The 27181-nt window shown below is 44.5% G+C and overlaps 1 protein-coding gene across 1 annotated transcript in view; it reads right to left on the bottom strand.

Annotated features, from left to right (window-relative positions):
- The window catches only part of TMEM116 (transmembrane protein 116), a 378731-nt gene that overhangs the window by 35138 nt on the left and 316412 nt on the right, over positions 1-27181 (bottom strand). The window contains exons 5-6 of the mRNA XM_069619504.1: positions 8324-8407; positions 1135-1184 (exon numbers count right to left, since the gene is read on the bottom strand). Coding sequence (XP_069475605.1) covers positions 1135-1184; positions 8324-8407 — 134 coding nt within the window. The remainder of the gene's footprint in view (positions 1-1134; positions 1185-8323; positions 8408-27181) is intronic.

The raw sequence follows: 27181 nt of genomic DNA, 5'->3' as shown, positions 1-27181 counted from the left end.
AGGCTCCTGTGCTGCCTCCGGGCTCCCCAGCACTTAAGGGTCTGTATCTGCAACCCTACAGCCCCTTCTCACTGAACGTATGAGCCACCGGCTGGCTGCACTTGTGAGTTAACTGCACTTCCCCCTCCCCCTGTCACTTCTCCCCTTCCCTCTTCGCCGCCCTTGTGCAATCTGTATGATACAAGGCCTAGTAAGATCGCTATTTTGTCCTCCCTTGTTCCCCCTCCTTGTCTTGACATGCCTAGAAACACTTGTGTACCTGTGCGTTACAAATGCCACATCCTATTATGTCATATATGCAGGGGTGATCTTTTGCTGCTACAGAGACCAAATTTAAGGCTATGTTCACTCAAATGAGTTTGCTTTGATATGGCATTACTGGTCACATCCATCTGAGGTCCATCAGGCAGGTTAGCGGGGCTATACAAGCCAAGCATATGAGTTCATTAATGTAATCAGCTCTTACTCAGTTTTGCATTACCCATAGTGCCTGCCCCAAGTGTTCCCTTCGCAGCACTATATTAAGGGACGTACCAGAGGAATACTACGAATATAAGTAATAGCACCCCATATAATGTATCAGAGGCTTGAGTGGATTGAAAGCTGAATTGAGAGACCCAGTTAGGGTTTGTGCTAGTGCGGCCTCACCTAGCAGGCTTCTGTTTGGGAAAAAAAGCAAATATCTCTATATTGTTGTTATCTTCATGTCCGGTAAACAATAGCCGACCCCTCGTAGGGAGTCCTTAAATCAGTTTAGGGTGTCAAGTGTTATTTCAGATGATGCACTAAATGGTCTCAAAGCCGAACTAAAAACTCTTGCTTCCACAGACTGGGACACCGCGGGGGCGATAGTTCACCGGTAGGGCAATCAGAGTGGTGGCACAATCCTGTTTGCTTCTTTATTGCAGGTTGCCTATCTTACATTACGTCTCTCTCTTTCAACTGGTCTGGGTTGGCGGAGGAAGGAAGGATGCAGTGGTCACCCTCTGGCCAGGTGGTAGGGGGCCTGCTGGCGGGCCAGAGGAAAATACCCCTGGCTCCACATTTATAAGGTTTGTTTTTCTGTTACTTGTATGTTTCCTAAATACATTCAATTTGTATCAAATGTCATATTGATATAAATAAAAAAATTACCTTGACAAAACAATTGCCATTCGGCTTAGAAGGCCTGGGTATGTTGATTCCTGCAGAAATGCATAAATATATATTTTGATAAGGAGTTGGTTAGATTTGTTTTCACCGACACAACATGGCCAACAGGATGCTAAAAAAAGTGACGATATTTTGGTTTCTCTTCGGTTGTAGGTCATAATCTCCCCTAACAAAAATTAAAAACATTTCCCATTACCACACTCTCGACACAAAAACCTCCAGACCAATAGTTTGACAGACTATCTATGACTTGGTAGTCTTCATTTTGGTCGACTAAATTTTGGCGACCTGAAAGTGTAGATTTTATAATATGGGGTTACACCCATGCTCCATCTCCCTATCCCACACCCTCTTTTACCCTAGCCCCAACACCACCCTACTCCTCTAGCCCCATACATACATATACATATACATATACATATGCATATATGTCTGTATATTTGGTTGTATTGACCAAATGTTGTCGACCAAAATGTAGACTAGATAGTCTGCCAAACAATGGTACACCAATCTCAACATGCTAAACTCCCTCTAAAATCTGACCATGCCTCAATCATGAGATTAAATCTCCACACCATAATCTCGACGTGACAGAATTGTCCAACCTCACCGTCACTTCCTCCATATCAGTTTTAGAGGCCACCTCCATTTGTAGCACATTTGGAGGCAAGTGATGTATGGTGTGTTTATTCAGTTCTGCTCATATCGATATTAATGCATGGAGATTTTGTTCCGAGATTACGGGTGGGGGTTGATTTATGTGAGAGATTAGCATGTTGAGTTTAACGTGATGGAGAAAACCGTAAGGATAGGCATGTTGTGGTTAAGGTTGGGTAGATGAGTGTGTCAGTGTTATGGTATACAGCGATGTATGTGTAGGGACCTTTGAAATGTGATAACCAAACAACATAATGCCATGTTTGTTACAAACACAGGATGAAAATAAATTAAATATCATGAAAAATGTTGAGGTCATAGAATAAATATATTATTAAGAAGCATAAAGAATGCATATGTGAACACGCGACCAGAAACGGTTTTGACCATAGAAGGCCTTTGTGTGCTTTGGGCCGCGTTTGCCCATTTCTCCAGTGACTAGGAGGACACGCAGCATGGATGCGTATGCTGCTTCCCCTTGGCTTTTCAGCATGTTTTATTTAAAAATGGTTCCCAGAGCGCACAGAGCACTAGCCTCGCTCTCCTCCCACTGCCTGCCCAATTGGTGCGGGATTGATCCATGTATGTGAGCACGTGACCAGAAATGGTGTTGGCCATGGAAGGCCTTTGTGTGCTTTGGGCCACGTTGGCCCATTTCTCTGGTGACTGGGAGGACACGCAGCATGTGAGCACATGACCAGAAGTTCCCTTCTTCAGTGGACCACCCAGAGCAGCTTTGCTCGGGCAGCCAACTAAGGGCCACAAGCCAAAGGGCAGCTCTCCTGAGGAGCTCCAGTTCCCTGTTTGCCCATGTTCGCCTGTGGAAACCTGACAATACACTCTATAGTGAAAATCAGGTAAGCTGGTATGGGCGGGGAGCACAGCCATTACTGTGGTTCAGCTAAACCCTGGCACTTTTATTGTCCATTACTCTGGGGGCGTTTGTGGCCACTGGTAAACACTGTTGTGCTCCTTAGGTAGCCATTGTCACACTGAGATGATTCCTGGGGCGGCAAGTGTATTGCACCTGTATGCATTTTGGGAGTGGGTGGTGAGTTGCGTGCAGATGAACTCTGGGGGTAAGCAAAGTGTTTCACTTGGAAAGATTAGCCATGCGTTACATTTAGACAGAACTGTGAAGATTAGCCATGCATCACATTTCAAAATAATTGTGAAGATTAGCCATGAGTTACATTTAGAAAGAACTGAGAAGATTAGCCATGTGTCACATTTAGAAGAATTGTGAAGATTAGCCATGCGTCACATTTAGAAGAATTGTGAAGATTATTAGGTGTCACATTTAGAAGGACTTGTGAAGATTAGTCATGCATCACATTTAGAAGAATCATAAAGATTAGCCAGGCATCACATTTTGAAAAATTGTGAATATCAGCCATGCGTCAAATTTAGGAAGTATTGTGGAGATTAGCCATTTGTCGCATTTAGAAGAATTGTGAAGATTGGCCATGTATCACATTTAGGAAGTATTGCGGAGATTAGCCTTTTGTCACATTTAGAAGAATTGTGAAGATTGGCCATGCGTCACATTTAGAAAAAATTGTGGAGATTAGCCATTTGTCGCATTTAGAAGAATTGTGAAGATTGGCCATGCGTCACATTTAGAAAGAATTGTGGAGATTAGCCATTTGTCGCATTTAGAAGAATTGTGAAGATTGGCCATGCGTCACATTTAGAAAGAATTGTGGAGATTTGCCATTTGTCACATTTAGAAGAATTGTGAAGATTGGCCATGCGTCACATTTAGGAAGTATTGTAGAGATTAGCCATTTGTCACATTTAGAAGAATTGTGAAGATTGGCCATGCGTCACATTTAGAAAAAATTGTGAGGATTAGCCTTGCATCACATTTCAAAGAATTGTAAAGTTTAGCTCTGCATCAGATTAGCTGTTTAATCTTGCAGCACTCAGAAGCACACTTTGTGTCTAATAATCCTTGCTGCGCACAGAAGGGCTTGGCAGAGAGCAGCTAATGTATTGCACTTATAGGAATGTGTGGAAATGGCTAGTGCTTTGAGCTTGGAGGGGTTGTGGGGGAGGCCAATGTATTGCACTTGTAAGAATTGGAGGGTTCTGTTGTGTTGCAGTTGCATGAGCTGTGAGGACATACTTGGAAGAACTGAGAGTAGCCAATGTACCGACCAACCAGCTTCCCTCCAACATACCTCCCAAGTATTATACACACCATATGGGCTAGACGAACTAAACACAAACACACACCCAACATAACAAACACTTGCATACAACAAACAACACAGACACTGAACCTTTCCCCTATGGATACAACAAGCCAGTGCTCACAATCAACTCATCAGCAAGCCAACACACACAGACTTCAGTTTCTCCAGGTTCTGGTCCTATCCTATCACTCTTCCCTCACTAACCCAAACCACCATCTTTCTTGCAGGGCCATGTGAGCGCCAGGAGACCATGCCAATGGTAATTTTGCATGGCATAAGACAAGTTAACATAACATAGCATGATATAACATCTACATGTTAATACATATATAAAAGAATAACTAACAAATTAGATTATACCTGATTTCTTATGAATAATTAAAAATGAAAGAATTGTGGCTCACAGATCCAAGAAACAAAATTATAACCTGGGGTATGATGGAAAGCAGACAGATATAAAACAATATACATGTATTAAGAGCATTTGCAAATAGTTCAAATATTAACTATTTAAGGATTGCTGATGTTGGCATTATAGCTCAGTGAGTTAAGAGCTCTCCTCTGACACCTGTGTTCAGCTCGCAATGATATACCCAGAGAAGCTCCCTAGGTACGGTGTGCTCACATATGAAGTCAAAGAGCCCTTTTAGGGTGCTGTATTTAAATGTTAATAAGTCATTCTTCAAACCAATCTAGAAAAGGCTGAATAATATCAACACATTCATAACAATAATGAGTCAATAATTTAATGCAAATAAACATAAAAAGCGAGGAGAACAGATACAGTTAGCCAATGCATTTGGGAGTGAGTCCATCATCAGGGCTGAATCTGTACCCTCTCTCACTGTAAGCTTCAACCATTAATAACGTGCCATTTAAACTGGTCCTAAACCCTGAACCATTAGTAAGTTTACTAGTGTAGTCCTGAGTGTGGAGTAGGTGCGGCAGGCAGTGCAGAGATGGTTTAACTGGCCAGAAATATCTAAGAAACTCAAGGACCCTCACTGGTGTCCGAAAGTGGTGAATCCATGTCACATTTCTAAAGCGGTGTTAACCTCGGCGGCGGGCCGACACTGTCGGTAACAGCCCGCCGGTCAAGTTAAGGGCCAGAGCGAACGGGTGCTAAAGGTGTTTTATTTGGTTGTTTTTTTTCAATGAAGAAAGAAACTTACCTTTGCTGTGCTGCTCAGCACTCTGCAGTGCTGCTGTCAGTTTAGTGACATCATCAACATGGAAAAGGGACTTCGCTGATAGTAGTACTGTGCGGCGCCAGGCAGCGCAACAAAGGTACATTTCTTTTTTTTGTTCCTTTTATTTCTTTTAAATGACCCCTTTAGTACCCATGAAGAAAACTACATGGGTGCTAAGCGGTGAAGGGGGAGCAGAAAGGAAGGGGGCGCTGGCTGCCCAGGCCGCTCGGCACGCAGGCTTGTACCATACAGTAAAACCTGTGTTCCGAGTCTCCTGATTGGTCAGCGTCCCCTCCCAGGATGTTAATGATGATTCAAACTACAGTGATGGGTGATGCAAGATCATGATTCACATAAGGGACTTGCAAGGTGAAGGACTGAAACCCTTGCAAATAGGCCATCCACTCCTTCACCTGGCAAGTCCTGTATGTGAATCATGATCTTGCGAGGTGATATCCCTGAGGACAGAGGTTCAGGGCCTGCAAACCTTGCAAACAAGCCATCCTCTCCTTCACCTGGCAAGTCCCGTATGTGAATCATGATCCTGTGAGGTGATATCCCTGAGGACAGAGGTTCAGGGCCTCTAACCCTTGCAAACACACCATCCTCTCATTCACCCGGCAAGCCACCTATGTGAATCATGATCTTACGAGGTGATATTCCTGCAGGCAGAGGTTCAGGGCCTGCAATCCTTGCAAACATGCCTTCCCCTCCTTCACCTTGCAGGTCCCCTATGTGAATCATGTTCTTGCGGAGGTGATATCCCTGAGGACCTACGTTCAGGGCCTACACCCTTGCAAACAAGCCATCCTCTCCTTCACCTGGCAAGTCCCCTATGTGAATCATGATCTTGCGAGGTGATATTCCTGCAGACAGAGGTTCAGGTCCTGCAACCCTTGCAAACACACCATCGCCTCCTTCACCTTGCAAGTCTGATCTTGCGAGGTGATATCCCTTGGGACAGAGGCCTCTAACCCTTGCAAACACACCATCCTCTCATTCACCCGGCAAGCCACCTATGTGAATCATGATCTTGCGAGTTGATATTCCTGCAGACAGAGGTTCAGGCCCTGCAACCCTTGCAAACACGCCATCCCCTCCTTCACCTTGCAAGTCCCCTATGTGAATCATGATCTTGCGAGGTGATATCCCTGGGGACAGAGGTTCAGGTCCTGCAACCCTTGCAAACACACCATCGCCTCCTTCACCTTGCAAGTCTGATCTTGCGAGGTGATATCCCTTGGGACAGAGGCCTCTAACCTTTGCAAACACACCATCCTCTCATTCACCCGGCAAGCCACCTATGTGAATCATGATCTTGCGAGTTGATATTCCTGCAGACAGAGGTTCAGGCCCTGCAACCCTTGCAAACACGCCATCCCCTCCTTCACCTTGCAAGTCCCCTATGTGAATCATGATCTTGCGAGGTGATATCCCTGGGGACAGAGGTTCAGAGCCTGCAACCCTTGCAAACACGCCATCTACTCCTTCACCTGGCAAGTCCCCTATGAGAATCATGATCTTGCAAGGTGATATTCCTGCAGACAAAGGTTCAGGTCCTGCAATCCTTGCAAACACGCCATCCCCTGCTTCACCTTGCAAGTCCCATATGTGAATTATGATCTTGCAAGGTGATATCCCTTGGGACAGAGGATCAGGGCCTGCAACCCTTGCAAACACGCCATCCCCTGCTTCACCTTGCAAGTCCCATATGTGAATCATGATCTTGCAAGCTGACATCCCTAAGGATAGAGGTTCAGGGCCTGCAAACCTTGCAAACACGCCATACACTCCTTCCCGATGTGAATCATGATCTTGCAAGGTAATATCCCTGGCTTTTTTGCAAGGGTTGTAGGCCCTGAACGTCGGTCCTCGGGGATATCACCTCTGCAAGAACATGATTCACATAGGGGACTTGCAAGGTGAAGGAGGGTATGGGGTGTTTGCAAGGGTTGCAGGCCCTGAACCTTGGTTAATGTGTGGGAATATGAGTTACAGGGACAAAGGCCAGAGGCACACAAGGGTGGGATTTGAAAGTAAAGGTCCACATTCCAGAGAACGGGATGAAACCAAGGTATACACAGTGCTGGGAATTCTGCTCAAGTCTCAGGAGCATGGCTCAGGGGCAAAGTGCTCACCTTGGGAGCAAGACGACATGGAGCAACACAGGTTCGATCCCTGCATCCCAGCTCAGACACCTCTGGGTATTAAGCACGTTATAAATAACCAATCATATCATATCAGTCCATGCGCATGCAGAGATAGCATACTGGTTATAGGCGCAAAGCGCAGCTGCGCAGAGCTGTGACGACTTTATATAAAGGAATCAAACCAAGCTGCATATAGGGAAGGGGATAGCGGTCACATCAGCAAAGTCAAGGTGCACACAAAGATGGCAATTCCATTCCAAAGAAAAAATGGGCGGGAATGTCAGTTGGTCTGTGGCTCCTAACCGGAGGTGCATTTTCGGGGATGGCTACCTGGGGGCGCTATTGCACGTGTGTCGTATTAGCTGAAATGGCTTATTCTACTCCCACATTTCAGCTAGACATTTTTTTTTCATGCCTGGCTTAATGCCTCCATAACATTGTTGGTGTTCGCTCAACACAGCTGGATGATTCAGTCATGATGATGTCAGATGTCACCACAGTGGGGTTCTCTAATGCGGGGGAAATGCAGGCCTAGTTACCCGCATCCTTGCGAGCTGTTTATCTTGGCTGAGAAAGGTGTGTATACACTAGTGCTGCTCTGTGAGACAAACACCACGCCTGCTTTCCATCTAATGCGCATGCTCGTATTGAATTTCCGGGTGGCTCTGAGCTGGAGGGGAACTTCCAAGGATGGCTACTGCCTTGCGCTCTGGCAGGTGTGGCGTGTTACCTGCTCATAGGCATTATCTGTTCAGCTGCGCGCCTCTTTACAAAAGGCTGCGCTTGCACGGTTCATTGCCATGTTCCTGCAGTAGACAAAAGCCATTCGGTCATTTCTTGTGACTGGTGGCAGTAGGAAAATGGGTCACGGGGCAGGATCCTGATAAGATGTGCCCCCGCTGCCAACATTCGGGAAGGACTTCAGAAACCAGTTTATGAATTCAGTCAGTGTGTGATGCAATCAGGAAATACTTACCCAATTGTGTATTTTATTCTTCAGGTCGGTAAACAGACGCCATGTGTAATTCGCAGTGTAGAAGAAGGATGACATATAAAATATCTAAAAAAAAAATATACGGTGATTGCATGTTTAAGCTTAACATCATATTTCAGATGTACACCCCAATTCAGACAGATATTGCCTCGTGAGAACATAATAAAATGTGTGATGGGGTTCTTAGTCACATGCTGTAAACACCCCTACAATGGAGAGCACATTTTATTAGCACGACTGCATATTTATTGTAATTTATATGAGCGCCAAGAGGCAAAGCCATTTGCTTCAGGGCGCATGCTATTAGACACATGACTAGAACACTACACAGCTCACTGTAGCTTCATGTGCTTCTAACAGAGACAATGGCAGTTTCTCAACATTGAAGACACTATTTTTAGCTGACCCCTGTTTTAATTAAATACTCTAGATACTTTCCTTAATTGGTAGTAACTTTTTTTTATTTCTATGATTGTTTGTAAAAAAATAAATACAAGAAACAAAAGAGATACTGTTCGTCCTCAGTAGATTTCTAGGCTTTGTCATAGTTTTACCTATGCAACACTTGCATTCACTCATACATGTTTTTTGCGATTGTAAAAAGAAAACATAAAATCAACAAATATAACTCATGAAATAACATATGCAATTTATAAAACCATTATATCATGTTCTATGAATGAGTATCCAAACATCAGATAAATACATGAAAGCATTTCCCAAATTTAAAGAAATATCATCTAGACATTGTAATGGTTGATTGTGAATATGTTGTCAGGAAAATGTAGTCAGCTAAAAGTATTTTTCAAAATGTAGTCATTCTATTCATGCAATGTATTCTGGAAGTGCAAAACAAAGGGGGGGTCTGGGAGTCTCTCTACCAGCACAAACACAGCACATTGACCTGTTGTTGGGTGGATGGCCCCTGGCAGACTCTCAACCAAGGCTTTAGCTCACTGTCCCTTTCACAGAGGAGAAATGTCCCTGCATATCAGTCTTTGTCCTGCCCGGGGGCAGTCCTCCACCGAAATGCTATGCTGTGAAAGGGACAGTGAGCTAAAGACTTGGTTGAGACTCTCCCAGGAGCCATCCACCCAAGAACAGGTCAATGGGCTGTGTGCGTGCTGGTAGAGAGACTCCAAGACCCCCCCTTTGTTTTGCACTCTGGGAGAGTCTCAACCAAGTCTTTAGCTCACTGTCCCTTTCACAGAGGAGAAATATCCTTGCATATCAGTCTTTGTCCTGCCCAGGGGCAGTCCAGCACCGGAATGCTATGCTGTGAAAGGGACAGTGAGCTAAAGACTTGGTTGAGACTCTCCCAGGGGCTATCCACCCAAGAACAGGTCAATGGGCTGTGTTCGTGCTGGTAGAGAGACTCCCAGACCCCCCTTTGTTTTGCACTCTGGGAGAGTCTCAACCAAGTCCTTAGCTCACTGTCCCTTTCACAGAGGAGAAATATCCTTGCATATCAGTCTTTGTCCTGCCCAGGGGCAGTCCAGCACCGAAATGCTATGCTGTGAAAGGGACAGTGAGCTAAAGACTTGGTTGAGACTCTCCTAGGGGCCATCCACCCAAGAACACGTCAATGGGCTGTGTTCGTGCTGGTAGAGAGACTCCCAGACCCCCCTTTGTTTTGCATATTAAGTAACTTTGAGTCTCACCCTAAGTTACCAGGGGAATCCAGACGTGGACCCCTTGCTCACTGTTCTTATAGAGGCACAGCTCCACCTCACTGATGAGGCCCGACTAGGCCAAAAAACGTGTCTGGGGTTGCTGTTGGTACTCTTGTTCAGAGGAGAATTGCCTAGCATTTCGCTGCTGGACTGCCCCTGGGAAGGACAAAGACTGATATGCAGGGTTATTTCTCCTCTGTGAAAGGGACAGTGAGCTAAAGACTTGGTTGAGACTCTTCCAGGGGCCATCCACCCAATAACAGGTCAATGGGCTCTGTTTGTGCTGGTAGAGAGACTCCCAAACCCCCCTTTGTTTTGCATATTAAGTAAATTTGGGTCTCACCCTAAGTTACTAGGGGAATCCAGACATGTACCCCTTGCTCACTGTTCTTAGAGGGACACAGCTCCACCTCACTGATGAGGCCCGACTAGGCCAAAAAACGTGTCTGGGGTTGCTGTTGGTACTCTTGTTCAGAGGAGAATTGCCTAGCATTTCGCTGCTGGACTGCCCCAGGGCAGGACAAAGACTAATATGCAGGGTTATTTCTCCTCTGTGAAAGGGACAGTGAGCTAAAGACTTGGTTGAGACTCTCCCAGGGGCCATCCACCCAATAACAGGTCATTGGGCTCTGTTTGTGCTTGTAGAGAGACTCCCAAACCCCCCTTTGTTTTGCATATTAAGTAAATGTGGGTCTCACCCTAAGTTACTAGGGGAATCCAGACGTGTACCCCTTGCTCACTGTTCTTAGAGGGGCACAGCTCCACCTCACTGATGAGGCCCGACTAGGTCAAAAAACGTGTCTGGGGTTGCTGTTGGTACTCTTGTTCAGAGGAGAATTGCCTAGCATTTCGGTACTGGACTGCCCCTGGGCAGGACAAAGACTGATATGCAGGGACTTCATTTCACCAAAATGCCTGGGGCAGTGGAAGTGACATCACACTACCCTTGACCCCTGGTGATGTCATTTGACCCCACCCCGAAGTGATATGGCGCGATGCGATGGAATGCGACCTTTCACCCATTGACAAAACAGGAAGTGCTATCACATAGCATTGTACACAACAAAAAATATGGTTATGATGTCACTATAATGTGATGTAGATTTCATACAAGAATAGATCGCCATATGTATCGTTAAGATCAGTGTGTATAGGCCCATATTACCAAATTACTGTGAATGCAAGCAGACGTCCATGACCAAATGATAATGATGTGTTATTATATAGCACTTACGCTTAAGCACTTTATATAGAAAAAATATACACCCAATATCACCCAACCTGTGTTGGTACTCATTTATCGACCTCAGAAGGATGAAAGGCTGGGTTGAGGCGTTTAAGAACAGACTAAATCAGTGACTCACCTTCTGAAGTGTGCCTGAAATAAACCTTTGGTGAGTCTAGCAAGTATTGTATAGAATTTCAGAAAGACACATTATTTGGTATTCCTAATCTTTCTTATTTAGGGTCAGTGCTGAAAGTGTTAGACTTGTGGCACTCCTTTTCTTGTTTTTCTTCTTTTTTTTAAGGGGCCTTAACAAGAAAGCCAGTAGCCACTCCAGAAGTAAAGAGCCACATGGTGCTGACCACAGCCCATGAGCTTGCAATACCAAAAAAAAAAAAAAAAAAAAAGGAATTTTTTTTTCTTTTTTTTTCTAGAGGTCGCAAGGGAGACCTCAGAGGTCGCAGATGTGACCTCTGGCGACCCCTAAATGACATCCCTGCTAATATGCAGGGATAGTTCTCCTCTGTGAAAGGGACAGTGAGCTAAAGACTTGTTTGAGACTTTCCCAGGGGTCATCCACCCAAGAACAGGTCAATGGGCTGTGTTCGTGCTGGTAGAGAGACTCCCAGACCCCCCTTTGTTTTGTACTCTGGAAGTGTCTGGAAAGTGGCTGTTAGCTGTGGAAATCGCTGATTGTCCATCTCTGGAATCCTGTGACTTCATCCTGCAATTGGATCTACTATTGTGATATCATCACCTGTGGCTCCTCCCCCCAAATTCGTGCAGCCTACTTAACCAGGCTTGCACACACACTAGCGCGCGCACTGCGGAAGTGCATGGAAAGTGGCTGCTAGCTGTGGAGAACGCTGTTTTTCCATCTCTGGAATCCTGTGACTTTGTCCTGCAATTGGATCTACTATTGTGGTACGCTTTAGCGAAACAACGGACTACTTAAATACTCATGGACATTAGTATAGGATCACTATTTTATGGTGTTTAATAGTGTTTAATACGCAAAATGTTACTTTATTTGCCCATATAGATATCATCATCTGTGGCTCCTCCCCCCAAATTTGTGCAGCCTACTTAACCAGGCATGCGTCCGCATTAGCGTGTGCGCACTGCGGAAGTGCCTGGAATGTGGCTGTTAGCTGTTTGTTGTTCGATGTGAGGGGTGGGAGGAACACTTTTGGTATTGTCTGATCTGCCTATCTAGTTTATTTGCAACACCTCTCGCGGCTAGTGTCACAATTCTAAGTGTCGCTATTCTGCGAATGCTGCACAGGGATTTTGAGTCTTGTGTCTGTTTGTTATTTGGCACTGTGCTTGTGCCGGCTGAGATCTTGCCTACTTTTGGCTCTACAAGTAGTTTTCTAGATCACTGCAAGCGCGTTACCACCATTGAGAGAGTGTGCTGTGAATACCGTGAGGATTGGGCATGTGCATTTAACTACTGTCTTCTGATAAATTGAGCGCCTTGTTTTCACTGCAACTACTGTGATATTTGTGATGTGTGTAATACCGGCACCCACGAGCTTTGTGCCCCCTGTACCTCACACATATTATACGTTCCACACGTCTTGATAGTATGTTGGACGTACCAAGCTCCTTAGAGAAAAAAGATGGTAGTACGCCATTAGGATATGCAAATGAGGATAATAAGCAGAAGCGGCGCTCCTGCCAAGTCTGCCCAACTAAAATTATTTCTCAGCCAGACCAACAAATTCAAAAGTGGAAAATGACTAATTATTTTCAGAAAGTGTCACCACTCAACTCTGATGATGTAGACAATGCTGCCATAGCAGTGACTAATGAGCCTCAGGTTTCTTTAGGCTGCCTTGGCTCAAAGTTAATTGGCAATCTTATGCTTCCTGCTAATGTTGGTGAATTGGTACCCAGCTCCTTAGGTAAGAGTTCTTCAATTTCTGATACTGTTGACCTATGCACCTCACCTCGAACAAGCTTGTCAACTGACACTCTAATAATACAAAATTCCAAAAGTATGTCCGACATACCCCCTGTCCCTGACATAGAGCCCACGCTCCTTCTGGTTTCAGCGTCAGCCATCACTCTGAAAATGAATGCCCAAATCCATGCTTTCTGCCCCTTTGCCCTTCCTCCCTCACCCCTTGCTCCTCCTGTTTAGACCTCACCCTGACTAGTGGTGATATAGATATTGAGTTTCTCGGCCCCACCTTAGACAATTCCTTTCCCCCTCTGTGTGCCCCGGCTTACCCTGTATCACCTCTGCCTAAACTCGAACCTTACTTACCAGGTTTCTGTTAACGGTAGAGGTTGTTCTACCATGGATGTCCCTGCACTAACAGAGTTTCTTCCTCCCTCCCCATGACTAGTGGCCCCCCTGCCTCCTGCTTTTTCCAACGGTAGCATCTTGGATGGAGTTATTTGTCACCCTACAGCTCTTGATATCGGCAGTGAAACCACTGAGTTCTGTAGCTCCCCTTGTAAAACCTCTTGGAAGGATAGTAATCTGAGCACTAATAGCATGACCTCGGATGAAATGTTTCTTGCTTTTGAACGGTTATTTATAACACTCATCGACAAGAGCAAAAAGCTCGAAAATAAAATAGATCTCCAATCACTCCTATAACACAAAAGCAAAATAAAGGCAGGAACCATGTACAAGATCAAAGCACTCACACTGAGTCTCCTGTTCTGTGCCTACCTGCTAAGGCTCAAAGGACTCCACACATCTTTACAACAAACTCTTGATCGAACAATAAGTCGGATAAATCATGTTTGATTAATAATATCAATACCACCAAACGGAAAAAGCGAGCTGTTTCCCAGGCAGTCATGTAAGCAAAAAGACTGTGGATTAGTCAGAAAGCTAGTGTTGGGACTACTGCTCTGAGTGGTCCACCTCAAGGTGACTCAGCGGCCTCTAGACCAGCCTCCACTATCTCAGTTCCATCTTTGCTGCCTGCAGGCAACTGCAAGTGCGTAGCTCCCGACGATGTGATAACTTTGTGTCGCTTGCTCCAGCCAGCTAATGGGGTGACTATGAGTAATCACTGTGATGGGCGGCCTTACCAGTTGTGTTTGACTGATAAGTGGATACCTAGACTAGGACAGGCAGCAACACCAGTTGTAATCCAAACAGATGAGCATGTGTACCTGGAAGAGGTGAACATGCTTAAAGTAATTCAGCTCCAAGCGATACCCACAAACGGTCTTGCTCCTCCCTTAAATCGTGCTGCAGTGTTGAATCTGTTCCACATTATTGGCCCTCTTCGTGTTATAGTGTCTGAGGACATTCTGTTGGTCGATCAAGTTGACCATAGTTTGCACAACATTTCTAACATATGTTTCAGGTTCGTCTCTCTGTTAGATTATGCTATGTCATATAAGGATTCCATCTTTAAAATGTGATATTTAAGTTCAATTGCTCAAATTCCTAACACTAAGTCGGGAAATAGAGTCTGAAATGTTAGCTCACTAAGCACTAAAGTGAGATTGCCTAAGTCTGATAAGACGCCACAACCCGGTACGGCTCAAAGGCAGACCTGTTGTCAACATATATGTAGCATGATCTGTCAACCCAGGACTATATGCAACTCGAATGCACAACCTACACATATAAATCCTATTGTTGCTAACGCTGAAGCTGGCTGCGGTTGCCCGCACCCATTACCTACAACGCAAGTCATCAAAGATGTGGACAATGGGTATTGGCAATGGCTCCCAGCGACTTTTAAAAACCACTTTGAGCATATGTCACGACAACATTCATATGGTGATGTCCTGGAACACCCGTGGATTTGCACACATTTTTAGTGATAACGGATTGATAGGCCATTTAAGTAACTATTCGATTATAGTATTGCAAGAGACATGGCTTAGTGATCCAGTTGACTTTGATGGGCGGGTAACTATCCACAAAGCGGCACTCAAAGGGCCTAAATAACGACCTAGGAGTGGATTGCTGATTTCGGTTGTCTCGCCTTGGTCTATAAAGGAAATTCATAGTTCCGTACCGGGGTTGCCAGACATTTGGTCGAAAAAAATTGGTCGACCAGACAAATGGTCGAACCAATTTGGTCGAAAACCAAATGGTCGAATGTTTTTATTTTTTATTTTAACCTTTTTTTTTTTTTTTTGGGGGTGGTCCCCCCCAACCCCCTTTTTTTCTCTAAAAACCCCTTTTTTTACTAAACGAAAACCCGAAAAATAAATATATAAATAAAAAAAAAAATTCGACCATTTGGTTTTCGACCAAATTGCGTCGACCAAATTGCAGTCGACCAGTTTTTTTTCGACCAGTTGACTGGACACCCCGTACCGGCAGTGCTTGCGGTTGAGTTGCGGCTCTGTACGAACAGATTGGTATTGATAAACGTGTATGACCCTCCTAATAAAGGTGACACAAAAGCTAACGTAGCCGCAGTTAGTTTGATATTGAAATATCACCTACATTTGCTGCCAATTATATTAGTTGGAGAATTTAACTCCTCAATCAATTTCACTTGTTCAGCCCAGTATGAGAATTGTTCTTCTGAGCCGAGTAGGCCTCATTACGACCCTGGCGGTAAGGGGTTAGCGCCATCGTTAGCTGCGCCGACCCCTTACCTCCAATCACGAGTTCCCTTTCCGCCATGGCGGATTTTACACCTGCTTCTAGCGGGTGTAAAAATCCATGGCGGTAAGGGAACTTGGTGTTAATTACGCCACCGTAATTTACGGTGGCGTAATTAACGCCTTCCCCACTCCCATTATGCCCTATGGGGCAAAAATGGGAATGGGGAAGGGTAAATGGGGATTGGGGATTTACCGCCCCGCCAAGGTCGGAATGGGGCGGTAAATCCCCTTACCGCCATGGTGTTAACGTAGTTAGCACCATGGCGGTAAAGTCACGGCCCTGGCGGTAACTTTCCGCCAGGGTCGTAATGAGGCCCACCAGTGCTGCTAGCCACCGTGGTAATAAGTGGTTGGCTCTCCTGGATGAGTATGGCATGACGCTTTTGAGCGGGTACTGCCCAGGCGATACACCCATGGCTCACACACGAGTAAGTGGAAAATTGGCCTGGACTCTTGATTACATGTTTGTGAACGCCCTGGGTTTGCAACTAGTCAAAGACATGGCAATTATTCCTCGGGGCAAAAGCGACCATCTCCCTTTATGTCTATTGTTGACGTCCCTAACCAGCTGTAAATTGCGATCTACACAAGCCATTTATGGTGATATTATCACTAACTCACAAGGCAATCGAATTCGTTGGAATGACACCAACATTGAAAAAGCAATTAATGCGTCGCGTACGCCACTTACATCCTTTAATAGTTGTTACAAATTAGCTTCAAAAGCACAATGTGAAGAAATAGTCCCAGAATTCACAAAGATGGTTTTCCAGATCCAAGCATCTGTGATGGACCATCGTATATACAAAAGCACAGCAGAAAGAAGCGATAGAAAGATCGGCAAACGTGTAACAAATTACCCTGTAATAGGAGCAGCAAAACGTGAATTAAGAACATCTGTAAGCAATGTACTTTACCATCATTTTAGGCCTCTAGCTCCTAGCGCAGTTAGTGAACACATTATCTGTTAAACTGACATATCGCAAATCGCTTTCCAACTATTGAATCCGGTGCAACCTCAATAAATGGAAAGAGATTGCCCAATTAGCCATTGAAAAAGATAACATCCGTTTTTGGACTGTCTTGTGTGGTTCCCAACCCCGCAAACTTCGCACTATCGGAGTTACTGAACCAGATTGGAGGAATCACATTGCTAAGATGCTCAACTTCAATGAATTTGACAATGCCCCTCTGATCCCTCCCCCACACCCCCCTGATGTAATTTGGTACTAAGTCTAGCTCCCCGGGCCGTGGACAAATGCCACCTAGAGATGTCAATACACTGGAAGGAGCTGCTGTGGTAACTGATTCAAGTGAAATATTGGAAACTGATTGAGAAACATTGATAACGTGAAGCTTGATATCGCCCTCCATGTTTTTCCCTCCACAGTGGGTTCATCGTTTTACTGCCTAGATGGTGGATCAGAGGAGGAGGCCTGAGGGCAGCGACTCACCACAGAAGATTCCCCAAAGCTAACTGAAAGGAAGAATGCAATCACCACGAGCAACTATAAACATATTTTTTTTATTTAAAAAGGTTTGAAAGGCTTTGGCGTCAAAAGCAGGCTGTAAGAATCCCGGCCCTGCCAGTCTCCCACTGGTTGTCTTTACATGCATGCGTATTCTGTGGTGTGCACAGCTGCCGTCATGCCATGCTAACACGTGGTACCCTGTTCCATAACTGGAGCACTGTCCCCATTTGCAAAAAAGGTCCAAAGTCCTCGCCTGCATCCTAACACCCCATCTCATGCCATCAGCGGCACAGCAGAGATATTTGTAAAAATCACACATGCTAGACTTATGGACAGCTTTGCGGAGAATGATGTGTTATGTGATATACAATTGGGTTTTTACAAAGAGTTGTGGATCGGACTCAGACGGCAGAATTTGTATCTTATGTGTGCCAAGTATGTCTTTGGGCTTGGAACACTGATTTACCTGGCTACATGCGCCTCACATCCAGGGTCAGACTGGGGCATAACATGGTCTCGGGCACCAATGAAAAAGTGGCTAACAGTTGCAAATAGCAATTCACTCCTTTTGTGAAAGAGTGTTTGAATGGTACCCAAGGGGAAGTTTTCTAATGAAATGTGACACAAATTGTGCCTTATGAAGATATTATTCTTCCATTTGTTACAGTTGTACATACATTACAACTTAAAAAAATGCATTATCCAATTGTGCACAATAATAAAATAAGTTGATTAAAATGATCCATTAAAAAATTCCAGTATATACTCAAAAGATAAAACATAAACTAGTTAATACAGCTGTTCAGAATCACAATCGCAATATATTTTCTAATCATCTTAACAACGTCACAATCGAGATAAGAGATTCGGATCTGAGTGCCGCACATCCTCATAATACAATTACTAAAAGATCGATAAAATGGCAACCAATGTAATCTAAAACAAAATGTGTCTTGTGAGGTGGGTTTTTGGAGGATCAGTAGATAAAATAAGCAACTTAGACTAAGGGTGCAAAATATAAAATCCAATATTATAAAAGAAGAATAGAGAAAATAAATGATCCATTTTCGTAATACAACAATTCTTAAAATTCATATAAAATCAAATACGATTTCATGCTACAAATGTCCTAATTATGTTTAAACAACATCATATACATGTCTAAGAAAAAAGAACACTGTCATCCATTTTTAGAGCCAATTTTACTACAGCAATGTTCAGGGAAACAGATTGAGCATTAAAAAAAATTCCCTTAAGATATCTTCAGTTAATAATCTATGTTGGATGAAATGTTTGAAAAAAAACCTCTTTCCTGCGCTGAGACAAAATCGGGCTGGAAACTATTACGTTTTTCAAGGATTCTTTGTGAGTGGATCCATCCAGAAGCGACACGTTGTATCTATCTTTGTGTTTTTTTAACAAATCACCTTCTGCATTCTAGAGGGCCATAGGTTTAATTGCAGCCTCATGATTACTGTAGCACATTTATTGTCAGGAAATCTTTCAAAGTAGCGAGGTAAGGAATTTAAAGATTTTGGGAGAAAATCGCCAAAATTAAATATTGAATACTGTGAGCATTTGTCCTATGTCATTAACCAATCCCAAGCCCAGAGCTTTGCTTTAGCTTCATCTGGGTTGTGCATCATTTTAAAGATATTTATTTAGTAACACTGGTCAGACCTACTAGCTGCAACGTGAAGTAACTTATCAAACTGGCCCACATTTGCCAAAAGACTGGCCCACTTTGACCATAAAAACTGGCACACACCAGTATTTTGTGTTTTGGGTTCGGCATGGCCCTATTGCCCTATAGGCAAGTCCGAGCCGGCTCACATTTGCCCTTGACAGTGTTGATAGGGACGTTCTCTGGCAGACACTACACAACCTGGGTACGCCCCAAGTTCTCCTGGCAATCATGATGACACTACATCTCCATACAGTTGCCAATGTGAGATATGGATTGATAAGAAAATAGCGAATAGGCGCCCCTCTGCGAGAACGAACACGCCCCATTGACCTGTTCTTTGGGAAGGTACCCACTCGAGAGTCCGCAGCCACACTTTAGCTCACTGTACCTTTCACAGATGGGAAATATCCATTTGCATATCCGTCTTTGTCCCGCCCACATGGGCAGTCCAGCACCGAAATGCTATGACAATTCTCTTCTGAACAAGAGTACCAACAGCAACCCCATAGACATGTTTTCAGGCATCATCAGTGAGGTAGAGCTATGCCTCTCTGAGCACAGTGATCAAGAGGTCCACATCTGGATGACCCTAGGAAACTTAGGGTGACTAAACCTAAGTCCCTTAAATAATCAAAAAATAGCCCATAGGCGCCCCTCTTGGAGAACGAACACTGGTAACTGACCTGTTCTTTGGGAAGGTACCCACTCAAGAGTCTGCAGCCACACTTTAGCTCACTGTATCTTTCACATAGAGGGCGCCAATGACTACATGTTTTAGATAGGGTTTGAGTGGTGAACTTAAAGAGAATTTTATGATTGCTAAAGTAGTGGGCGAGGGGTGCGTGCTGTTGCCTCTCCTTTTTAATCTATATTCAAATTCCTTTAGCTGTCATTTAGAAACCACAGCTCCTGATATTCCACGAGCATCAAGTAGGGTGGCCTAATACTAATGTATGCAGATGATGCCTTTGTGATGGCTAGAACCCCATGTACAATGCAAACACTGATAACACGCGATACAGAATGTATGGCTACTGTTAAAGAAGGCGTCTCTAGGGCGCTGAGTACCTGGGCTTCCGGTAGTTGTTCTTGGTGAGGTCGCCAGGCTGTCCGACAGGTGATTGAAGATTATGAAACGCGAGAAACCGGCGCACCCCTTCCCCTCGAGTCAACAGGGTTAGAGGTGGACCGGCTCCCAACGCCACAAAAGTGCACCTTCCTGGTTCTTGCAGTGTTGGAGTAGTTTGCAAGATAGAACTGCGGACGGAATGCCGTGGTGTATTCAGAGGACGAAAACCTGGAGGAGGCAGGCAGGTCTTGGAAGGCAAGGTAGAAGAGCAAGACCGTAGCGGGCAAAATTCTGTAGAACCAGGCTGAAGCAGACAAAGACTGGTGGGCAGGCTGGAGCAGGCAAGGAATGGAGGGCAGGCTGGAGCAGGCGAGGACTGGAGGGCAGGCTGGAGCAGGCAAGGAATGGAGGGCAGGCTGGAGCAGGCGAGGACTGGAGGGCAGGCTGAAGCAAGCGAGGACTGGAGGGCAGGCTGGAGCAGGCAAGGAATGGAGGGCAGGCTGGAGCAGGCGAGGACTGGAGGGCAGACTGAAGCAGGCGAAGGCTTCAGGAGCGAAGACACGATCCGAGAAACAAACCGCGTTGAGACGCAGTGAGTTTCGGGATCTGGCTCCTTAAATAAGACCGGAAGCACTCGGGAGGCTTGGAACGCAAGCCGTGTTATCCCCGAGTGCTGCCGCGTCCGAAACGAGGCTTGGGAAGCAAGCTTGTGGCTTCTCAGGCGCCTCGAGGACTGCGCATGCGTGAAGACCGAGACGCGGCCTTCCGCGCATGCGCAGACCCCGGGACACAGAAACCCCAGAAGCGCCGGGTGTCGCGGATAACCGCGGACCCCCCAGCCGGTATCGGGGATAACAGCGCCAGGATGGGGCGTGTCGGAACCCATAATCGCGCCCCCTCCGACAGGTAAGTGAGGTGGAGGTGGTGACAGCTACATAACTCTGATTTATTCCTGTAGAGAAGAGGTGCTTACATCAGGGACGTCATTTCACCAAAATACCAGGGGTAGCAGAAGTGGCCTCACGCGACCTTGAATTCTGATGACATCACATGAAGCGATGTCATTTGACCCCACCCCAAATTGACATCATGGGAAGCGATAGAACATGACCTTTCACCCTTTGACAACAGGAAGTGGCATCACATAGCATTGTTCCTAAGTACACTACAAACAATATTGTTACGATATCACTATAATATGATATACATTTCATACAAGAATGGATCACCATATGTATTGTTAATATCAGTGTGTATAGGCCCATATTGCCAAATTATCGTGAATGCAAGCAGGCGTCCAAGGCCAAATGAGAATAAAGTGTAATTATATAGCTCTTACGCTTAAGCGCTTTATATAGAACAAATATACATACAATATCACCCAACCTGTGTTGGTGCTCATTTATAGACCTCAGAAGGATGAAAGGCTGAGTTGAGGTGTTTAAGAAAAGACTAAATCAGTGGTTCAACCCCCTGAAGTGTGCCTGAAATAAATCTTTAATGAGTCTAGCAATTATTGTATAGAATTCCAGAAAGACAAATCAACCAGACCGGACCCTGACCCGGGTTTGGAGGCAGCCATGACCCCCATAGTCATAATACATCCAGCACAGCACATAACCAACCTAATAAGTGTCTTACTACTGCACATTATTTAAGCAATAAATCCCAAGCTGGGGGGGCATTACCGCTTCAGGTAATGCCCCGGGGCCCATAGTTACAAGCTCGAGTCAAGCGAGGGGCTTATTGCTATTAGTGCCCTGGCCCGGGGTACTAATAGTGTCTTTTTTCTGTTGCGAGACGTCGAAGAAAAAAATGATGGCGGCCATGAAACGAGATGAAGGGACTATGCATAGTCCCTTCTCCCTTTCCATGGCAGCCCTTCAAAAAGGAAAAGAAAAAGAAAACAAAGAAGATGGCCGCCTGGAAGACCTAGAAGGGACTACATCCAGTCCCTTTCCCCTTTCCAGGGTGGCCAGGACGCAGCTGCAACCACCCCGACAAAGGCTTTGTCAGGCTGGTAGCGACCTGGCAAGGGACAATGAGCTTGCTTGTTACAAGCTCATTGTTCCTCGCCGGGTACTCAATTTTAAAAACACATAGTTCACCAGTGCAAGATCACAGAACAGATCCCACTAACAACCAAAAGAACACTATATTAAACCACAAAACACATGCAAACTAGAGAAAATGAATCCCATTTGTGCATCATCTCTAAATAAAAACGACACATATAGCATGTTGCCAGCAGCTATTCATAGTCCTGAACACCCTCTAAAATACACAGCCCAACATGTTTTGTTCCCCCACAAATCCATTAATGCAGAACTTCATCAGCGGAAAAAAATGGGGAGCATGTCTCTCAAAAAACAACCTGCGCATGACACAAAGTCAAAATATTTAAATATTTCACTTAATCAACGTTATCAATCATCAGGCAACAATAGAACAATCATTCAATCTGATGCTCGTTGCCCTTGATCATCAGTGGGTACATCCACCTCTCTCACCATTTCGTATTGCACATCAAATTCCCATGCAGATAGAGTATTGTAACTGATTGCAGAGCCCTCTATGGTCTTCATTAGTAACCACATGATAGTATTAGTCACAAGCCATCCACCTGTAAGAGTAAATACTACCATTACTGCTCTCTTTGCTAATGGACACAATTAAGTTACATCAAATGTAACTCAGGGGACTTCTTTATCAAAATAATCCTTGCGGGTATTCACTTCCTACTTTTTGCACATCACTGAACAGCTGCTCTACAATTGTGCAAAATACAATCACAAGTTAGAACGACTAAACTGATGGAGGGAAATGACCAGATAAAGTAAAGTTTACTTCTACTTACTTCCATATGAAACACGAAGATCACAACTCAGCTGCTTAGACAGCCGGCTTCCAACTGCTGACATCAGCAGGGCTCCTGCATGAATCGCTAAAGATGTACAAATCACCAGATCATGTTATGCCGTGGGGAAATCAACACACCCGTGGCCAAAACCATCCTTACAACATCCTACTTCTTCATAGGCATCAAGAACTAGTCTTCACCACATCCTACGTAGCCATCAGGTATCGCCCCAGCATGGTCCTTTCTTCCATACATTATGTTGTCATTTTTAGATAAGCAATGTTGTTAAGATCTATACGCTCTATGCTTCAAATTCAACATTTAAAATGAAAACACAGAAGATAACTATTATTAAATCTACTGCCATGCAGAGTCAATCAAACAGATACATACAGCGATAAATTGCTGAAAAAAGAAAATAGGAAGACACGGGGAGAACAGTTTTCCTTAGTTCACTTAATTTTATACCATTCCACAGATTTATTTATGCCTTTGACATGGCTTTGTGTGAGAAAAATCAATTGCTGCTCTTTCCTAAACAACATTTTGTTACTGGCCACAGGTTACTTACTTTTCTTTAAAACATGCAGCCCATGTAAAATGTTCTGGTGTTGATACTTCACAAAATGTTAAACTAAAGGGGTAGTCAAAATAGTATTCCTAATGCAACTTTTATTTTCTGTAATCCTCGTTTGAATTTTCCATTCGGTCTTACCTATGCTCAACTTTTTTCCCGGACACCAGATAGCATATGCACACATACTGCAATCGGAAAACGATGCTTGTTTGCACATCGTAACCGGGGCACTATCTTCCTTTAGGCTTCTAGTGCTCTGTTTACAACACCTACTGGGTCTGCAAGGAGCAGGTGCTACCACTCTATCTAAACCCCACATTTCTAGCAAAAAGGTACGGCTGGGCTCTCCTATACGTATGCCATGTCTCTAAATCTGATCCTGCAGATTGGGACTTCTCTTATATGAAAAGTGCAGTGGTTTTACCTTTCTCTTGTCCAACACAATCAAAAAGGTGATATTAAAAAAATTGAAGATTTTAGAAAGTAGGAAGAGTCTTTTAAAACCACTGCTCTTTGTATATAAGAGAAGTCAATATTATTGTCAAGACTATGTCAATACATTTGTTATACAAAAGCCATTAATCTTTAAGAGTGTAAATATAAGTGTGCCTTTTTGAGGGGGTATTACTAATTTACTTCATGTGGGGATATCTTAAAAATGTGAACTTTGTCCCGAAGGCATATGGTGCACATTACAACAAAATGTAAAGTAGGGTACAGTAGATACAAAGTACAACATAATAATCAATTAACAAATCAAGGCAAAAGGGCAAATAATGTACAGCATGATAAACAGGAAGTTAGTCTTTGGCTTTCATTTGGGAAATGAGGACAGTTTTAGACCATGGAGCAAGACCGGGAGTGAATAGGCTCATCCCAAATTTTGTAAGTATAGAATTCCAGAAGATGGGGCTGCCACTTCTTTAAGAACCTTTGGAATTACTAGGATCTTCCATTGACAACTTTGTGAGACTTTAAAGCCACCTAGAAGGTGGAGTCTGCTAGATACATTGTCAGAGCCTTAGGGGATAGGATGCACAGTCCCAGCATTCGGGAGTTCAAAGGCAACCAACGAACAGAGGCCAACATTGGGGAGTATGATCTAATCTTTGAATGGCTGATACCAATCTGTGACAGAGTGGAAAACAGATGCAAGTGGATCTAAGGTCACTTCTGCAACACCCATCAATAGTGCTTTTCCACCATCAATATTGGAAAACACCAGAAATGGACCACAGAACAAAAGGAGGCCTAAAGGTAGAAAGGCTTTTACTATGCGTAACATGTTAAGCAGATATCACCCCAGCTTGATCTGTTTGGGTACATGAGATGTTAGGGAAGGTTTAGTATCACATACATGCCAAAGGATTGTGCTGAGCCAACCAGAGTTGGTGGAATTCCCTCCTGGAAGACTTAAATAGCCAAGGTTGGATTTGAGAGGACAATTTCTCTGGGTCAAATAACAAATCCCATCTTTAAGGTATTGCATTTATCGTTGACTGAACCATCCAGGGTTCGATCAAAGCAAGACAGGGAGCCAAATGATAGTGATACATGGCGATACTGTTGAGTATCATCCACTTATTGATGACCGTAGGCAAAGCAGCCAGCAATTAGATCCCCCAACTACTCCATGTGCAAAGTAAATACTGCAGGAGGAACAATAGACCGTTGGGGCATTCCACTCTCCACAGGCAAAGGGGGGATTGTTAAATAAGCCCAAGGGTCCCTTTACAACCTTTGTGATCAACTGCTTAAGGTCTTCAGTGCAACATCTGTTGCTTTAGCTAGGTATGGTGCAGGTATACGTGGCATCTTTGGGCTGGAGAGACTGCAAATAACAGAAGAGACTACAAATAACAGAACATCGGTTCTTAAGAATCTGAGGCTTACCCCTTTAACACGTCCTCATTTAATATGCATGCTGAAGTTCTTTTCTCTAAGCTGACATTGCTTGCAAGTCTTGATTACTTTGGACTGTCACATCGAAGAATAAGGAAGCACCCTTAACGCATGCCATTATAAAAGATCTTTATAATTGTCGACTAAGTAGTAACATTCCCTGGTCATTCCACATATGGGGCATCCTCAAAACAATAGGGTGCATTGTCAGGTTTAAACAACCAGAGAAAGTAAACACATATTGGTGAATGCTTACCTGCTGTCTGAGCAGGGGTTCGGGCCCTGGGGTCCTCTTGGTTGAACAGGAATTGCCCCTTTTTTCATCTACCCTTCACTTCAGTCGCCCAGGCGAGAGACACCCTTGATCTAAGAGTTAAGAGCAGAAAGGAAGAGGCAGGGATAAGAAGGTGGGTGGTGCTTAGGCCAGGTGACCTAGACTCACTTGCACCTGCTCCCCATCTGCAAAGGAAAAGAGGCTGAAGGGCTCCTTAAGTAGGGAAAAAGAGCAGCAACCAGGAAGGCACCAGGTGGGCGGGGTTTAGGCCAGGTGACCTAGACCCACCTGCACCTGCTCCCCATCTGCAAAGGAAAAGAGGCTGGAGGGCTCCTTAAGTAGGGAAAAAGAGCATCAACCAGGAAGGCACCAGGTGGGTGGGGCTTGCTAAATAGGGAAAAAGAGTGGCAACCAGGAAGGTCTAGATGGGCGGGGCTTAGGCCTGGTGACCTAAACCCACTTGCACCTGCTCCCTATCTGTAAAGGAAAAGAGGCTGGAGGGCTCCTTAAGTAGGGAAAAAGAGAGGCAACCAGTAAGGCACCAGGTGGGCGGGGCTTGCTAAGTGAGGAAAAGACAGCAACCAGGAAGGCACCAGGTGGGCGGAGCTTAGGTCAGGTGACCTAGACCCACTTGCACCTGCTCCCCAACTGTAAAGGTTAAGAGGCTGGAGGGCTCCTTAAGTAGGGAAAAAGAGCAACAACCAGGAAGGCACCAGGTGGGCGGAGCTTGCTAAGTGGGGAAAAATAGTGGCAACCAGGAAGGGACCAGGTGGGCGGGACTTAGGCCAGATGACCTAGAGTCACTTGCCCCTGTTCCCCATCTGCCTAGTAACCTGCATAGTAATGATGGTTTTATAGATTTTATATATTTATATGTAGTAGGTTTATTTCATGTATTTTCTATTCTGTACATTAATAGTGGTTATTTTATAAGTGACTCTATCATTTGATTTCTTTTCATGTACTGAGGACATTGAATATTGCTTTAGCTTGTCTCCAAAATAAAGTTTTTTGATGGACGTAAAGCATTTTTCTTTTATTTTCCCTTTTTCACTTCAGTTCTCCTCCCCTTGGACTGCATTCTTATCCGACATCGGCACTGGGTGTACATTTGTTAAAGCATATCCGTGAACATGTGTCTCCCCTATACAAGTCTTCACACAACAAAGTCTCAGGTAAATTCACTGCAACATTTGATCTTATTGCCAAGTGTTGCCCTAGTCTTTCTTGCCCTTCAACCACACTGAACTAAACCCTTGTGTGTGCCTATCCCTAGGCAGCGCTGGTTGCTCCGCTTATCTAGGGTGAGGGGATAGTACAGAGAAAAACTTACCCTATCGCTAATCTGTTGTCCACTCCTGGAATTTGGTTAGTGCAATTTTTTTTTAAAGGCACATGTCATACTCGCCAGGGCATGTGTCGCCTGCCTTACAAATGACAATTTTTTTGTTTTATTAGGCTTCTTTGTTTGACAGAAATTTTTAAAACATTGCATAAAAGTA

This window comes from Ambystoma mexicanum, chromosome 10 (assembly GCF_040938575.1).
Source record: "Ambystoma mexicanum isolate Mex_15411 chromosome 10, UKY_AmexF1_1, whole genome shotgun sequence".
In the NCBI taxonomy this organism is placed as follows: domain Eukaryota; kingdom Metazoa; phylum Chordata; class Amphibia; order Caudata; family Ambystomatidae; genus Ambystoma; species Ambystoma mexicanum.
This window is presented reverse-complemented; position numbering and strand designations above follow the sequence as displayed.